We start from the raw sequence: 19,117 nt of genomic DNA, 5'->3' as shown, positions 1-19,117 counted from the left end.
CCCCTCAGTTCAGTTTTGATGGACAGAGGTGGAGCACCAGTGAAGTGCTCTATAAGCATGCTGCGGGGGGCGAATAGATGCCTGCCCTTGATGTGGAGCGCCATATGCTTGGGTGAGAGCAAGTCCCAAAATCCAATGTGTAGCCCCAGATGGCCAATGCCATTATTCAAAGGTTTGCCCAGTGCTCATTTCACCATGAGTAAACGGTCACTGTTACACGATAATTTTTAGGTCTTGTTCTGGCTGAAGGTTTTGCCTCAATGCTGCTAACCTATGATTCCACACACGTTAACGATTATCATGTCTTCCTTAGATTGAGGAGCTTGCCCAGACTCTTTCTTGCAATTACAATCAGCCTTCCCTGGACAGTGTGAGTGTGGTCGACTCATCTCCTACCTCAAGTCCTCCAGCTAAGAAATGCTCCAAAGTCCAGGCAAGATGGCAGATGTCTGCAAAGAAGGCTCTTCTCCAGTGGGCTCAGGAGCAATGTGCCATGTAAGTAGTTTGCTCCACCAGAGGAGACACACAGGGCAGCTGTACCCACCAGCGCAACCTTACCGACCTCCAGGTCTGAAAGTCAGGCCAAATAGGAGTAACACCCACCTGAACACTTCCCTGTCATAAAAAGAAAAGGCTCACTCTCCCCCTTCCTCTCACACTGAATCTTCCACATGTGGACCTCTGTGAGCTCAGCCACACTTGGTTTTGAAGACCGGAAGGTGGTGTCATCTGGGTAACTTCCCTCACTCCCACTGCCATGTATAGATGGTCTGTTACTGTGTGCAAATAAAGTAGTCTTCAAATACCTTTTTCTTTAGGCACAATTCCCCTATGCATCTGGAAGGTGGATTTAGATTCAAAAAGTTTTGCCATACTAGAAGCTCTTTAAAAGTCGGGACTCTATCTTAGTTGACTGTGTGTTCCCTTAATTTTAGCCTAATATGTGTTCTTGGTAGGTGCTCCATAAACGTGTTGAGTGGATGAATGAAAAATGAGTGAATGAGTAGCCAACTCATAAAATTATCCCTTGGAACTCTATAGGGTTGCATGAAGGACCGTGGTCCCCATTGTTTAGAAACTCATAGCTCAATTAGGAAACAAAGAAAGAAGAGAGTAGGTGTTTTAAAAAAAAGAGATGATAAAGGGAAGTTAATGCTTATAATTTCTTTTTTTAATTTATTTTTTATTATTAATTGTTATTGGAGTATGGTTGCTTTACAATGTGGTGTTAGCCTCCAATGCATAGCAAAATGAATCAGCCATGCACATGTAGTTATGCCCTCACTTTTGGACTTCCCTCCCATTTAGGTTACCACAGTGCACTCGGTAGAGTTCCCTGTGCTATACAGTATGTTCCCATCAGTTGTCTGTTTTATACATAGTGTCAATAACGTATATGTGTCAATCCCAGTCTCCCAATTCCTCCCACTATAATTTCTTTTTTACATAGGAAAATGTTTTCTGCTCTTGGGATACATTTACTTTTTCAATTTAGCCAACTACTTGGATGGAGTTTAGGAAAATAAGGAATTAGGATGCAGGAGATCCACCACAAAAAGACCTATAGAGTTCAGAAGGCGTTCTTTGTCACATCATAGCATTGTCCAGATAAACAGGGGCATAAACATGTTGCTAAGCCCTCTCAAATGTTGGGCTTCTGAGTAACTGCTTCTTAATGAAAGGCTAAGATGTTAATTTCTGTCTTACCTTTCTGTAGTTGTCATTCATCCTCTGTATTCTGTGAGGGGACACAAATATACATGCATATCTTCCAGGTTTTAAGTATATTAAATGAACTTTTTCTTGAATTTCTTGGAGATGATTTTACTTCAGTTTCCTAAATTTTTAAAATCCAAAATATAGCATGTGTGAAAATCATTATTACACCATATTCAGATTTGCTTCAAGTCCTTTCAAAGTCCATATATTTTACCAAGGTTTACCTTTTCCCCATGTCCGTCCTTATTTTTCAACTATAGAGCTTATGCTAAACGTATTAAGATGCAGTAGGTAATTCTTAAGTATTTTGTCAGGAGTTTATTGTAGTTTTGGCTGTCATTGGTGGTATTATTGGGTGACTTTTGTTGGAATATTCTGTGATTCTCTAGGGCTCAGATGTAAGGCTATGTTGTAAGAAATATGTGGTATTTTTTGTATTCCTGAAGGAGATGAATTGGGCCCCCATTTGTGATGTCTGCATGAGCCTAGACCCTACCAGTCACTCTGGAGCCAGTCCCGCCCTCTCCGAGGCCCGGCAGCAGCACATTTTGTGTGGCACTTGTTTTGGCCCCTCAGGGCAGAGCTGAGTTCCCAGCCTGGTGCTGTATGGAGCGCGGTGCCTGCTGGTCGGCCCTGAGCCGGCTCTGGCCCCCTTAGCGCTCTGGCGGGTCCGGCCCCGCTTTCAGCCCCACCGCCACCCCCGTAGCCATCAATTTAGTTGAGTACTTACACGCGCACGCTGAAGCTGGAATACCAGGTTTTGAGTTCTGGCTCCCAGCACTTTCTAACTGGTAGGCTTAGACACTTAATCTCGTTGTGTTCAAGTTTCCTTAATCATAAAACGTGGACAATACTTAACCCTTACTTCATAGGGTTATTATGTGCTTTACAAGAATTGTGTTTTTTTAAAAAAAACATTTGCAACAGTTTCTGGACACAACGGGCACCATATAAGTGTTTGTTAAACGACACGAAAGTCACTGCCTACTGTGTAGTTTGTCATAATCATAGTTTAGGCTTTTTTCCTAAGGGATCCAGGAAAGCCCAGGTCATCTGAAGCAGATTATTTCTTGAGTAGCTTTTATCATGTATACTTTTGATATATACTTAAATTAGTCCATTGAATTTCCTTGTGTTTTTATGGGATATTAAAGGAAACTATAGTTGTTCTCGAATATTTCCCACACTTTGTAGGCTACTATATGCTTTTACAAAATATTCAGTGATCTCTTGTTGAACACAAATTGAGTGGTTTGAGATATATGTGTTAAGCACCTTTTTATGTCGGGCACTGTTTGCAGGGTGGGTGAGTCTAACATGATGGGCAAGAAAGAAAGGGCCCCTGTTCTCAAGGGGCTTGCACCCTAGTGGGAGAGGCACATGAATAAATATGATAATTATAGTTGGCCGTAAAGTTAGGAAGGACTTATGATATGGTTGAGAATGTCAAGGATAGGAAGAGGGTGCCCTTATAGTAGGTGGTCATGGAGTGCCTTTCTTTTTTTAAAAAATTTTTATTGAAATATAGTTGATTTACAATGTTGTGCTAGTTTCAGATGTACAACAAAGTAATTCAGTTATACATATATATATATATAAATATGTATATTCTTTTTTTACATTCTCTTCCATTATAGGTTATTACAAGATATTGAGTATATGGTTCCCTGTGCTATACAGTAGGTCCTTGTTGGTTATCTATTTTACATATAGTAGTGTGTACGCCTTTCTGAGGAAGAGACCTTTGAGCTGAGACCTGAAGGAGAAGGCTTTAGGTGTATGAATCTCTGGGAGAAAGAGTGTCCAGGCAGAAGGATTAAAAAGGCTGTGGAGAAGCAGAAATGAAGCCAATGTTACTGCATGTTGGAAGGTGGAGATATTGAATAATATCCTCTGAACTGAGAAGGAACTTTAAGGCTGAAGAATGAAACAGGCAACTCCATAAAGTGCAGTTATGAAATTTATTGTGGGCAACTTACGGGCAGGATCAGGCAGACAAGGATCCAGAGGCTTTCAGAGCTGTACTCCCTGCCCTCAAAAGGGGTACAGGGAGATTTCAAGGGGCCAAAGCTAAAACAGAATCTGACTGTGAAGGGAGAAGTATGTCTGCACCAACAGGAACCAGGGGTTTTTCCTCTCCCTGGGGTCTCATGACCATTAACCATCTGTGTCAGCAAAAGGCATTCTTGCAGTTTTCATATCAGATGAAGGCAAGGGTAAAAGCTGATGGGGAACTTATCTGGCTTGGGCACATTCCTTGTGAGCAGGCTAAAGCTTGGTCATGCAGAGAGACCAGGCGGGTAGGACTGTGGGCCTAAGATGGAGCTGACAAAATGGAGTCAGTGTGGTCTAGCCACATACTGCAGCATTGTAAGAGAGGGGAGATGCAAAGGTGGGAGAGGTAAGCAGGAAGCAAAGCTTGTCGGGCCTTGTGGCCCAGAGTGTGAGATGTTATTCTAAATATAATGACAAGAAATGATGGGTTTTCTTTAAATAACTTTTTTATTGTGATAAAATATACATAACAAAATTTACCACTTTAACAGTTTTTAAGAGTACAGTTCAGTGACATTAAGTACATTCACAGTTGTGTAACCATCACTGCTATCTGTCTGCAGAACTTTTTTCATCTTGCAAAACTGAAACTCTGTATCTGTTTAACACCTCCCCTCCCTATTCCTCCTTCCCCTCAGCCTTCCCCTGGCCACCAGAGGTCTACTTTCTTTATCAGTGAATTTCACTCTGTTTGGTACCTTAAGAAAGTGTAATCATTTAACATTTGTCCATTTGTGACTGGCTCATTTCATTCAGCATAATATCTTTAAGTTTCATCCTTGTTGTAGCATATCTCAGAATTTCCTTACTTTTTAGGGCTGAATGATATTTTATTGTATGAACACACCACATTTTGTTTATGCATTCATTCCTGATGGCCGGTTCTAAGCAGAGGAGTGACAAGGTCTATCTATCCAATGAGCTATTGGCCACTGACTTGGCACAATGTATCATTTAATTGTTTCCAGTGAGAAATAAAATTAGTCCCTCTAGTGAAAGGAATTTAACAATTTGTAGAGGCCCAGCTTAGTCTTGAGCCAACGGATTGCTGAATGAAGAGCATTAAACTCGAGTGAGAATTGTCATGTGAAGGGCTCGTAAGACAGATTTCAGGTGCATTTCCAGAGCGTGATTCAGTGGACCTGGGGTTGGGCCTGAGAATTTGCATTTCGAGCACCTACAGCCACGTGACGCTGCTGCTGCCGGGGCCACGGAGCAGTGCCCCGGAGCGTCGTGAGCCTCATCACACTTGGCATTTTACTTTAATTTGACCCCATGGTTCAAATAAAATATTTTCCTAGAAGGATTGATTCGATTTATGTGATTGGCAGAAATTCGTTTTAATTCCTGATGAATAGAGTGGAGGTGCTCTGATATAGTCTTTTAGATAGTGTTTATCGTGTTTTTATTCTTTTGTCATAGGTTTGAGTCTGTCAGTGTGACAGATTTTAAGGCAAGCTGGAGAAATGGGATGGCTTTTTTGGCTGTCATTCATGGCTTGCGACCAGACCTGATCGACATGAAGAGTGTGAAGCATAGATCCAACAGAGACAATCTGAAAGAGGCCTTCAGAATTGCAGAAAGAGAATTAAAAATCCCCAAAATGCTGGAACCAGAAGGTAAAGAAGCTTCTTTCTTTGTAAAGCAATGTCCAGTGTGAAGTGGATTTGAAAACAGTACCCACATATGAGCAAACATAACAGCATTATATTTTAGTCCTGAAGGGTTTAACTTTAAACCCTTTATTAAGTTTCATGAAATTAAGAATTCCTGCCAGTGAGTTAACCTCAGTAATTACAGGGAGGATGTCACAGCTGCAACCAAACGATGCTGTTTTGGGGAATAATTTTGAGTCTTTGTCTTAATTTTCTTTTATTGTGTTCTATATTTCATCCTCCTTGATTCTATTATTCTTTTCTAAAATATCTCAAGTAAGATATTTCTTTGAGTGGTTTATCTATGTCCCCTTTCCTATTCCCTCCCCCTAGTTAAAGCTGAGCCTCTGTGAGGACAGAAACTGCTTTTTCTGTTTCTCTCTCTATGACTGGCTCAGCTTTACCATTGATTGTGCTAAATCAGTTTTGTTGGATTGTTAGGGACTTCCCTGGTGGTCCAGTGGTTAAGATTGTGCGCTTCCAGTGGGTGCAGGTTTGATCCCTTGTTGGGGAACTAAGATCCCACATGCTGCACACCGCATGCCGCACGAAGTGGCCAAAATAATAATAATTTTGTTGGATTGTTAACAACATTAGCGAAATCCTAAATACTGGCTATATTCAAAGAGATAATTATCAGGTTATACTTTAACTTCATAAAATTAAGATTTAAATAATTCAATTCTTCTGGAAAAGAACTTTACTTTGGATTGTGTTGTTTCATAATTTACCCAAAGCTTGTTAAAAAAAAAACCCAAAAACCCAGTAAGGTCATAAAAAAGGCATGTAGGATTAGTGAAAGTTATAATGAACTAACAGGTCAAGAGATACAAATTCTAGTCTCAGCTCTACAACAGGGGTGTGTAGGTCAATGTTTAATGTTAGGCTCTCTGAAACAGTGTGTGTGTGTACATATACATGTCTATTATAAATTTTACAAACATAAATGATGTGTAGCACACAGTTTACAAATAATAATAAAATATATGATACACTTTATTATAACTTCCATATAGCCCCCAAATGCTTTCGTTGATTTTTGCCAAACTCTTGTATCAATCTGTAGCCAACTTAAGGTTGCAGTTGCTGAACCAGTGCAGTTCTGACATGCGTGTTGGTGGATAACTTCCTTTGCATTAATGAGTAAGTGTAACAGCAAAGAGGTATGTCAGAGCTGCGCTGGTTCTTCTGTGATGTGAATGACTTCTTTGCTGGGAGAATACTGGAAGAATTTGATTTTTGTTCCACTCACAATTTGACAGCTATAGACAGGACACACTTTTAAGATTAACCTGCATTGTTAACAATATCTCCATCCTTTTCTTGGCACTCAACAAAACAGCAAATCAAGCCCTCATCTGCTGATTTTCTGTGGTATAAATCTTGCCACCAGTGTCAAGTCACTGAATACATTGGGAAAATATGCACAGTAGCACACCATTATATATTATTTCTATCATACAGATACAATAGACATAACCTTAGAGGTGTGGATAGTAGTAAAATGCAGTGAAATACTTGGGAAGTGATGAGTTTTAAGTATTTATTACCTTTGTTTTAATATAATTTATGTAATTGTGCGTGTATAGAATTTAAATTTTTTTTTTTTTTTTTTTTTGCGGTACGTGGGCCTCTCACTGTTGCGGCCTCTCCCATTGCGGAGCACAGGCTCCGGACGCGCAGGCTCAGCAGCATGGCTCACGGGCCCAGCCGCTCCACGGCATGTGGAATCTTCCCGGACTGGGGTATGAACCCGTGTCCCCTGCATCGGCAGGCGGACTCTCAACCACTGTGCCACCAGGGAAGCCCCAGAATTTAACTTTTAATGCTGACTATGTTAAATTTTCATCAATTTCATAAGTCAGTTGTTAAACAATCAGCTCTCTCAAGCTGGTGTGAGCACACCACTGACTGATTGACTGTCACTTTGTCACTTAACCTTTCTGGTTTTAAATAGCTGTATTGAGATATAATTCACATACCATACAGTTTACCTATTTAACTGTACAATTGAATGGTTTTTAGTATATTCACAGAATTTTGCCACCATCATCATGATCAAATTTAGAACATTTTCATGACCCCCCAGAATAAACCCCGAGCCCATTATCAGTCCCTCCCCATTTCCCCCATCCCCCATCCCCATTCACAGCCCTAGGCAACCACTAATCTACTTTCTGTCTCTATAGATTTGCCAATTCTGGAAATTTAACATGAACGGAATCATACAATATGTGTTCTTTTGTGAGTGGGTTTTTTTTTAAAAAATAAATTTATTTATTTACTTTTGGCTGAGTTGGGTCTTTGTTGCTGCACGCGGGCTTTCCCTAGTTGCGTGAGCGGGAGCTGCTCTTCGTTGCAGTGTGCGGGCTTCCCACTGCGGTTACTTCTCTTTGTTGCAGAGCACGGGATCTAGGCATGCGGGCTTCAGTAGTTGTGGCACACGGGCTCAGTAGTTGTGGCGCATGGGCTTAGTTGTTCCACAGCATGTGGGATCTTCCCAGACCAGGGTTCGATCCCATGTCCCCTGCAATGGCAGGTGGATTCTTAACCACTGCGCCACCAGCGAAGTCCCTGGCTTCTTTAAATTAGCAGAATGTTCAAAGTTCATCCATGTTGCAGCATTTATTGTTAAAAATAATAACAAAATTTTTAGATATACTTTATTTTTTAGGACAGTTTTAGATTTATAGGAAAATTGGGAAGACAGTACAGTAGGTTCCCATATACCCTACACCCAATTTTCCTTATTGTTAGCATCTTACATTAATGCATCTTATATTAATGAACCAGTATTGATATAATAAAGGCAATACTCTATTCACATTTTCTTTGTTTTCCCCTATGCCCCTTTTCTCTTCAGGATCCCATCCAGGATACATTACATCTAGTCATCATGTCTCCTTGGGCTCCTCTTGACTGTGACAATTTCTCAGACCATTTTTTTTTGTTTTTGATGGCTTGACAGTTTTGAGGATTACTGGTCAGGTATTTTGTAGATGCTGGAATTTGTGTTATGCTTTTTCTCTTAATGCCAACTTGGCATCACTGTTGATGTTGACGTTGATCGCCTGGCTGAGACAGTGTTTGTCAGGTTTCCCCACTGTGAAGTTACTCTTTGTTTCCCCCCTTTCCATACTGTACTCTTTGGAGGGAAGTCACTATGCACAGCCCACACTTAGGAGAGTTACGCTCACTCTCCTTGAGGGATAAATTGTTTGGAATTCTGCACAGGAGATTTGTCTATTCTCCTCCATTTATTTACTTATCCAACTGTTTATTTGTATCAGTGTAGATTCATGGATTTTTTTTTATACTTTGGGTTATAATCCAATGCTACTTCGTTTATTTTATTGCTCAAATTAAAAAAAATCTTTTTTATACCTCCGAGTTTTGGCTATTGAGAGCTGTTTTAGTCGGCTCCTGTGCTCCTTTGACATATCCTCAGTGTGGGGTTGGCTTGTTTGTTTTGGCACTACAAGATGCTCCAGGCTCATCTTGTATACTTCCTACTGTAGTCTTGGATCAACCATTCCTCCAAGAGCCCTGGTTCCTTTTACTGGAGAATGGTATTAGAAACCAAGATCTGGGTGCTAGGTGTGCTTGTTGCTACTGGTTTCTAGCCTTTTTGGACCTCAGTTGTTTTTATAAGAGTTAATTATGTGATATTCCCAAGTGCACAGTTAGCCTAATGATTCCATGTTTCGTATATCAGGTTTGTCATTAGTTTGGCTTCATGTTGCTTGTTAATAATTCTGCTTGTTTAACTTTCCCCCATCTCTTTGTTTTTCTCCCTCCTTCCCCCCTGCCTTTTTTTGTCCAAAAAGGAAAGAACCTTTTTGTCTTTTCATTATCTTTTCAAAATTTCTTCATTTCCCCCCATGCTGTGCTCTATTCCCTATTTCTGTGATTTCTTTTAATACTTCTTTCATTGTGATTCACCAAGTCTTTATTATTATTGTAAACTATTTTCTCTATTTTAGTATGTGAAAATAACTAGGCAACTAGTGGAACAGACAATTTAATGAAAACAAATTTCCACTTTATAAATGATTGCCCATAATTCATTTTACATAACTTAAATAATAGCTCAAAAACATGAAATACATGATGATTTTTTCTTTTAAAGAGAGGGGGGACCTTTTTTTAGTTTTATTAATTAATTAATTAGTTTATTTTTTAGTTTTATTAATTAATTAATTTAGTTTAATTAATTAATTAATTTTAGTTTAATTAATTAATTTGGCAGCGTCAGGTCTTAGTTGCAGCACACGAGATCTTCATTGTGGCATGCAGGATCTTTTATTGCAGTGTGCGGGCTTTTGCGGTGAGCAGGCTCTAGAGCATGCAGGCTCAGTAGTTGTGGGGCGCACGGGCTCAGTTGCCCTGAGGCATGTGGGATCTTAGTTCACCGATTGGGGATTGAACCTGCATCCCCTGCGTTGGAAGGCGTATTCTTAACCACTGGACCACCAGGGAAATCCCCATCATGATTATTTATGCAAACCAAATACCGCAGTCCTACTTGAATAAGGGAATTATCTTTTGACACAATTTTGTTAACACATTTAATCATTATGCATAGCCTCATATACAATGAGAAAATTTAAAAGAGGTATCCAGCCAGTATCATTTTATGTATCTCTTGATATTTATACTTTTTTCAATAAAAGATAGAATAACTTAACTCTTAGGGATCCTTTCTTTATTAAATCCCTACTCCCATCTCTTTATTGATGTGTTTAATGTGCTTACTGCCTTGGATTTTATCATTTGGTTATAGATTAGATTCAATTCCTCCCTCAACTGACTTAGAGCACTCACTGGGCCCAGCAAACATGCTTGCTAAAGCACGCATAGTGTGTTGTATTTGTTTATTTGTTTTTCTCCTAACTGCAAGCTCAAGGGGCAGATAATGTCTTAAGGCATCTAGCATCTACTCAAGGGTCTAGCATCTACTTGCTGAATGAAGGGATGAAACATAAGCCCGTAAGGGCAAGGACTGAGTCTTGCATATCCTGCTTGTGACCTGCATTTGTTGGCTCTCTATAAATATGTGTTGAATTGAATTTAACAGAATTAATAAATAAACACAGATTTCCTTGTCAATATCGTCATTGGTTGTTTTGGTGTCGTAGCAAAAGACATCCCCAAATTATGTGTTCATTTTGTCTGTAATCTCTTCTTTGTGATCTACTTAATTTATTATATGCCTGGAGAAGTCCTGTACTTAAGGAATTTATAATATTTTTAACTTTGTTTAAATCAGCATTTTCCAAATTTATTTCACCATGGGCTCTTTGAATGCAAAACAAAGATTGGTCCATAGAAGGCTCTCAGTAAATGTATTTGATCCACAAATGAATGAATAAAATCTTGTGGATGTCTTGAACAAATCTATACAACATATACTTTTGGAAATGCTTTACTGTACAAATGCTGAGACCAATGTGTCAGGAGTGAATTCCAGTTGCTCTATGTTTCTGCATTCCTGGAGGACTTTCTGCACTGTGTCACCAGAAAGAGGAAGGCTTACCTTTCTCTTATCCACCCTCCCTGACTACTTATGCCCTCATACATACAACATGTACAGTGACATTTTATTATTAGGAAACTGAGGCTGTGCAATACTCCTGCCAGGATTCAACCCAGCTCCATTTCACTCTAGATCTAAACTCTTAACCACTGCATAACCTTGGTGCAAGGGTGAGTGAGCAGGGATTGCTTGGCTGGTCGACTACTTTGGTTCATTTCAAGTTCATTTCAATACTGTTCTTGAGTATTAATTATAGTAAATCACACCTATAGCTGATTGATAGTGTGGCATATCTTGCAGATGTGGATGTTGTTAATCCTGATGAAAAGTCAATCATGACCTATGTGGCACAGTTTCTGCAGTATTCAAAGGCTGCACCTGGGACTGGAGATAAAGCCCAGGTATGTCTTTATAAGTACAAATCAAGCTCATTCTTTTTGTACCGTACTAATAGTTTAATTTTTAGCATCGAGGCATAATTTGCACACAGAACTTAAATATACAGTTCAATGAGTTTTGGCAAATGCATACCTCATATAACCATACTTTAATCATGATGCAAAACATTTCTGTTACCCAGATTGTTCCATTGTGCCTCTCTTCTGTCTGTACTCCTCCACCTGAAGCAACCCATATTCCAATTTCTTTCACTATAGATTAGTTTTGCTTGTTTTTTTAAAGTTAAAAGTGGTAGTTCATTAAACTTTGTTGAATTATCTAAAACAGCATTTAGATACGTACTATATAGGACAAATGAAGTTTAGCAGGCTTTTAAAGAAGTCTAGAGATATCGGATTTTTGTCTATTGTAATTTTTATCAGCTTTATTGAGATACAATTCATATACTGTAAATTAAATCATTTAAAATTTACGATCAATGGTTTTTAGTATGTTTACGTAGTTGTGCAACCATCATCACAGTCTAATTTTAGCGTATTTCCATTTTACCTGTTCTTTAGTTTAGTATAAATGGAATCATATAATCCATATAAACAGAAGCATTGTGTTCCACTCTTAATCCTTGTTTGTTGAGATACTGTTGAATTACCATCAGACTGCCATTTGTTTATTCAGTTTTTTCCTTTGACTTGCAGTCAGTTACACAAAATATTGTGGGTGGAAATTTCTTAAAAATCACTGAGCTGAAAATAAACATTTTTTCTGCATCTATAAAGATAAATGAGCGCTGTGAGTTTAGTAAAATGTTTTTGAATATTATTTTAAAATTTAAACTACTTCCTCAGACATGTAAACATGTAGTCATATTATCACATTTGCTTTGACATAAAATTTAGGCCTATGTTTTTCCAACTGTTATGTTTGAGGCACCAAGCCAGATTGTTGCTGACTCTGGAAGAGAGACTCAAGCTGAGACACGGGCTTATAATGCACTTCACTTGTTTCTGACCTGCTGAGGAGCTCCTCTTTTCTTATTAATTTTCCTATCAAAAAATAAAACTAAAAGTTCAACTGTCCATGAAATAGGTTGCAAAAATATATAGAAAGCACTGTTGCTTAATAGAAAGAAAAAAGTAAAGGAAGGTTAAAGGAGAATGGAAATAAGATGCCATTTCTTTTGCTTTATCCTCCACCAGTAAAATTTGCCTCCAAATGTGTGCAAGCTTACCGCCTAAACAGGAATCTAAAGAAGAAATAATTGTTGCCCAATTCCATAGGATAGCTTAACCAAAGCTTTTAGTAGTGTTATTTTTAGGATCTTTAAATTGTTCAAGGTATTTTTGATGTCAGTATATTTAGTAGATGAAAACGTCTGTTAACCCATGTTTAGATTTATTGGAAAGCAGTATTCTGAAATGCCTACTATAAATAAATAATTTAGAATAATGTTCTCTAAAATTGAAGAATAATGAAAGTGGGTAAGCCAGAAAAATAGGGGCTTGCTTGCCCTGTTTCTTTAGCACGTTATATTCAGATGGTAGTTTCTACCCATTTTAAAATTTAAGGTGTTACATGAACAGGCAAAATTCCTCTTTGGCACAATGAGGCATTGGTGTGTAGTGATTACACTATTTCACTGGTGTTTGAAGTTGTTAATTTTATTGTTTAAAAAAATCACAAAGTATATTTAGGCTAGAGTTTTAAATGTGTGTGTGTGAATTACAGGGAAAGGTGAAAGATGCTAAGGTCTGGTTAACTCTGCAAGAGAAAAAGCTACAGAAAATGCTAACGGATTCAGAAAATGAGACCTACTGTAAGAAGTATGAAGTAAGTATGACTTTAAACAGTAATTTATTTGTAGTTTACTCTTGGGGAAGAGTAGGATGTTTTTAGAAAAACACTTTCAGAGTTAATTGTTTAAGTACTAAATTAAATCCAAGTTTTAGTGTTGAGTTAGAAGGACCGAGCTTCTCAAATTTTAATGTGCATAGGAATCACCTGGGGAATCTTGTTAAAATGCGGATTCTAACTCAGTAGTTCTGGGATGGGGCCTGAGATTCTGCATTTCCCACAAGCTCCCAGATGGTGCTGATTGCTGGTGGTCCTTAGAGAATTTTGAGTAGTAAGGTTTTAGAGTGGGGACTGGCAAACTGGTCTCTGGGCCCCAGCACCTCTTTTTGTAAATACATTGTTATTGGATACATTATCTTATGTATTATATATTATATTATATATTATAATATATATTATATGTGAGCCATACCCATTAAAGTATTGTTTGTGGCTGCATTCCCACCACATTGTTGAATAGTTACAGCAGAGACCATATGGCCCACAAAGCCCAAGATGTTTGCTATCTTACATATCTTATAGTACACATTTTCCAATCCCAGGTCTAGAGCAGAACATGCTTTTCAGAATGAATATGGAAGGGAAAAAGATTAGGAAATCAGAAATGGAGCCATCCCAGAATTACAGTTCAGGGCGTCAACCAAAATGTCCTTTGGGAGTAATGACAACTTACTGTCACCATGTATTGAACATTTGCTATATATCAGGCACCTGCTGACAAGCGTTTTCCAGGTTACAACATCTTGCTGAGTATGGCATGGTTATTCTAGTTTTACAGATGAAGACAAACAAGACTTAGAGGGACTAAGTGATTTATCTAAAGTTATATAGCTACTGAAAGGTAGAGGTGGGATTGGAATGAAATCTAGATTCAAAGCCCTAGCTCTCTTTAGTCCTGATGCTTCTCCAGGGTAAGCTGTTATTCCCCACACCATTTTGAAAGATACTATCAGGAGCCAAAGTGAGGGCTCCACAGTCTTCTTTCGTAGAACCCAGTCTGTGCAACACTGTGCTCCTCACCTGGTCTCCACCCTGAATAAGGAGGAGATACACTCCTGGGCCTACACAGCACTTAGCACTTCTAGACCTTCATCCCCCACATCGGTTAAGAGAGGGCGTCGGATGAATCCAGTGTTTCCTACACTAACATTCGGCGGATTGTGTGACTTGCTCGCCACACCATTCTTTTAGGTTTGGAGCCATCAGGGAAGGAAGACACGCTCATCTTCCTTTCTTCTGAACTGCATAGGCTTCTTATGCTTTTTGCCTCTTAGCACTGGCCTGAAATTTTTTTCATTGACAAGGTACTCAGCGTCCACAGGAAGTGCCTTGCTCTCACTTGTCTTTCATTCACTAATGTACCACAGATTCAGGTTTCTTAAATGAAAGGCTTTATGAAGTTATTTTAACTCTCAGAAAGAATCAAATTACTTATCCCTTAGTTTGTTCACAAAATTTAATTAGAAATGTGGCCAATAATTATTGGTAATCTTAAATAACAGTTGTGGAATTGATGACTCAAACACCAATATTTCACCCAAATACAAACCAAGAAAAGCTTTATTTATTAAATTTTTGAGGGCAAAAACAAAGTATATCTAAAGTTTGTATAAAATGACTTGGGAAGAATGGCTCAAGCTTAGTTAATCATGGAAACTTCAAAAACCATTTATACATGATGACTGCTGTTATATAATTCTCACTTCTATTCATTCTTATTTTGTTGTGAACACATATTTGGGGAGGACAAACTTACATTTTCCATTGGGCATTATGATTTGTCCTCTAGAGCTGGGTGGCCTTGCTGCCCTATTCCAGTAGAAATCCAGCCATAGTGACATGAGACGCAAGCTGTGACCTATGTCACTATGAGGGCACCCAGATCACGAGGGTGCACTGAAGAAAGGAACTGGATTGGTGAGAGGGTCCTGAATTCAGGGAATTTTACCTTTATCTAAGTTTAAATATAACCTGCAACTATTGACCTGCAAATAGCAAATTACATTTTATAAACTGGTTTAAACATTTCAGTCTTTAAAATACCCTTCTAATTGTAGAGCCTGCTGTCCTTTTTGGAGTCATTCAATGAAGAAAAAAAACCCTTTCTGGATGTCCTGTCGATAACAAGGAATCTAGATGAGCTGAATGAAGATCAGTTACAGTTGAGAGAAGCCTGGGATGGTCTCAACTACCAGGTTACTGCGTTGTGTTGATTAGAACATTTTCACGGGGCAGCTTTGTTTGTTGGATGAGAACTTTAGACTTTCATGAGGAATTCTGTAAAAGACAGAGCAGATGCTTCATCAGAAAGTTGGGAGAGCGTTATGTTTTCTCCATGATCTCATTTGGGTAGTGGTTGATATTGAAATAGGAATTTATAACATTCTGTTTAGAGAAATTGCAGGCTTATCCAAAGTTTTTATATTTGCCATCAATTCTTGGTTTGCCATAGTAGATTATCCATATTCTGATTGACATGCAACCTCCTCTCTGCTTTGGACCAGTGTCATATATCACTATCAATAGATGCTTGAAGTGGGTAGGGACAAACCCAGAGAGAATGTGTAATGATGAATGTGTGTATGTGTGTCTGAATATATCTGTATGATTTCAGTCGTTTTAAATTTATTGAGTCTTGTTATGGCCCAGGATAATGTGTGTGTGTGTGTGTGTGTGTGTGTGTGTGTGTGTGTGTGTGTGTATATATATGTATATATATACTATTTGCACTTGAAAGGAACGTGTATTCTGTAGTTATTGGATATAGTATTCTATAAATATCAATTAAGACAAGGTGGTTGGTAGCATTCAGATTATCTCTGTCTTGACTGACATTTTGTCTAGGTATTCTATCAATTTCTGAGAGAGACCTATTAAAATCTGTGGAATCCTTCCTTTAATTTAGTCAAATTTTGTATCATGTATTTTAAGACTTTGTTATTAGGTGTGTACATTTATGATTGTTATGTCTTCGTGAATCAACACTTTTACCATTATGAAATATTCCTATTTATCTCTGGGAAGACTGTTTTTCTTCATGTCTACTTGATCTTATATCAGTATGATAATTGCATTCTTCCTGTGCTGGCTGTGTGGCACATCTTTTTCCTTCATTTACTTTCAACCTATTTGAGTCTTTATATTTAAAGTGCATCTCTTTTTTTTTTTTTTTTGCGTTATGCAGGCCTCTCACTGTTGTGGCCTCTCCCGTTGCGGAGCACAGGCTCCGGACACGCAGGCTCAGCGGCCATAGCTCACGGGCCTAGCCGCTCTGCGGCATGTGGGATCCTCCTGGACCGGGGCATGAACCTGTGTCCCCTGCATCGGCAGGCGGACTCTCAACCATTGCGCCACCAGGGAAGCCCCTAAAGTGCATCTCTTGTAGATAGCATATGGTTGGATCTTGCTTTATTATCCACTCTGACGAGCTTTGCCTTTTCACTCGAGGGTTTAGACAGTTAATATTAAATGTAATTATTGTTATGGTTCGATGTGGATTTACCATCTTATGCTTTTTTTCTGTTTATTCCCTCTGTTTTTTGTATCTCTATTCTTTCTTTTCCTGCCTTGTTTTAGATTATGTTAATATTTTTAGAATTCCATTTTAATTTATCTATTGGCTTTTTGGCTCTACCTCTTTCAAATTTTTACTGTGATTACAATGTACATTATAAATTTTTTTTGTTTTGTTTTGTTTATTTGTTTGTGTTACACGGGCCTCTCACTGTTGCGGCCTCTCCCGTTGCAGAGCACAGGCTCCGGAAGCACAGGCTCAGCGGCCATGGCTCATGGGCCCAGACGCTCCGTGGCATGTGGGATCTTCCCGGACCGGGGCACGAACCCGCGTTCCCTGCATCGGCAGGTGGACTCTCAACCACTGCGCCACCAGGGAAGCCCACATTATAAAATTTTTATAGTCTACTTAAAGTTCTACAACTTCTAAGTTATTGTACAACTTCTTATAATATGTGGAAGTCTTGCAATCAAATCTCTCATTTTTTATGCTTAGTTGCTTTATATATAAATATATATATGACACAAACATATGTTTTAAAGTCCCCAAGACCATGTTATACATTTTTGTTCAAAACAGTCATGTATTTTAAAGAAATTAAGGAGAAAAATTAGTCTTTCATATCTATATAGCTATTTATCATTACCATTGTTCTTCGTTCCTCCCTAGAGATTTGAGTTTCCATCTGAACTCATTTCCATTCAGCTTGAAAAACGTCCTTTAACTTATCTTATAATGCAGATCTGTGGAAGGCAAATTCTCTTAGTTTTCTTTGATGCCTAAATGTCTTTATTTTGCTTTCATTCTTTTTAAATATCTTTGTTGAAGTATAATTTACATATCATAGAATTTGCTCATTTTAAATGGCTAATTAAATGACTTTTAGTGAATTTACAGAGTTACAACAGAGATTGTATAGTTTGTAAGTCAAAAATACTCTTTGGGGCTTCCCTGGTGGTGAAGTGGTTGAGAGTCCGCCTGCCGATGCAGGGGACATGGGTTCATACCCTGGTCCGGGAAGATCCCACATGCCGCGGAGCGGCTGGGCCCGTGAGCCATGGCCGCTGAGCCTGCGCGTCCCGAGCCTGTGCTCCACAACGGAAGAGGCCACAACAGTGAGAGGCCCGTGTACCACAAAAAAAAAAAAAAAAAAAAAATACTCTTTGGTCCTGGAAAAGTTTGCCAATTCTTGCTCAAGCTTCTTGGCCATCAAGAGCGACACCCTGTTTTCAGAATATATTTATCATACTATTTGTATAGTGTGGTAAACACTAGCACAGTGGCTTAAAAGAGCCACCCTTTCAGTCCCTACTTTTGAAGAACTAGTGCAGCTTCAGAAATTTTCCCATCAAGTGGCAGTGCTCATTGCAATTTCAGCTCCTGTTCTGACCACAGTTTGACAAAACTGATCCCTGTGAAGGGCAGGAACTCTCTGTTATGAATCCTCAACAAAACAGAAGGAGAGGAAGAAAATATTGTCTGTATAGTTCAGGCTGTTCCAGGCCAAAAAGACGCGGTCTAATTTTGCTGCCTGTGGTTTGGAAAAATCACCCAAAATAATGAGAAAAACCATTAAAAGAACTATTTTGCAAGATTAAGTGCTACAAATTGATAGTAGTTTGAAAATCCGTTCCGTAGGTAGAGTGCTGCTCGTTTTCTTGGTGTTGCAAAATGAGACTTATTAATTTTAAAGTCATCAGGTGTATAACAGTCAATACCATCCAGACAGATTCTGGTTCAATTGGTTGAGGACTCAGATATCTCAAAGCATCTTAATAAATGATTTCATTTTAAGCCTGCAATAGGAAATAGCCGCATTACGTTATTTTGACCTGACAAGATCTTATATAAATTTTCATCCAAATTCAAAGGTAATTTCCAACACTGAGAAAGAAAGTGTAGAACTAGTTTTCTATGTTAAGAGTGGAAAGAGAGGAATGAAAGGTAAGCACCGCCTTCTATCTTTCCTCTTCCTACTGCTGCATAGAGTACAGCCCGCAGTCAGAAAGCCCACATTTGGTTTCATGCAGAACATATACAGCTTTCAGTTGTGAAAAGAATAACAGCTGAGTTAGAGTTATCGTTCTTAGCTTCTCTTTTGCTCAGTCGTTTGCCGGTTTTCTGGGTTTTTTGTTTGTTTATTTTTTGGGAAACACAGATAATTCAGATATATATAATAAAAGCACATGCTAACTTGTTCATATTAAAATTCATAATAATGAAAACATTTTTTCATTCTTTTCCAACTGGAGGCTTACTGGTATGTAGTTAATGATTTAGGATTGTAGAGCTGTCTTTTGTCTTACACCTTTTGAGAAAATAAACTTGCAAGGCAATTAAAGCAAAACAAAATACTACATGGTGTCACTTATTTGTGGAATCTTAAAA

General features: G+C 38.6%; 1 protein-coding gene across 1 annotated transcript in view; it reads left to right on the top strand.

Moving 5' to 3' along the window:
- Positions 1-19,117, top strand: part of SYNE2 (spectrin repeat containing nuclear envelope protein 2) — a 329,548-nt gene that overhangs the window by 88,974 nt on the left and 221,457 nt on the right. Inside the window, exons 8-12 of the mRNA XM_060141612.1 lie at positions 314-495; positions 5,197-5,393; positions 11,266-11,366; positions 13,090-13,191; positions 15,273-15,410. Of these exons, the coding sequence (XP_059997595.1) occupies positions 314-495; positions 5,197-5,393; positions 11,266-11,366; positions 13,090-13,191; positions 15,273-15,410 (720 nt within the window). The remainder of the gene's footprint in view (positions 1-313; positions 496-5,196; positions 5,394-11,265; positions 11,367-13,089; positions 13,192-15,272; positions 15,411-19,117) is intronic.

Source organism: Lagenorhynchus albirostris, chromosome 1 (assembly GCF_949774975.1).
Source record: "Lagenorhynchus albirostris chromosome 1, mLagAlb1.1, whole genome shotgun sequence".
NCBI classification, from domain to species: Eukaryota; Metazoa; Chordata; class Mammalia; order Artiodactyla; family Delphinidae; genus Lagenorhynchus; species Lagenorhynchus albirostris.
This window is presented reverse-complemented; position numbering and strand designations above follow the sequence as displayed.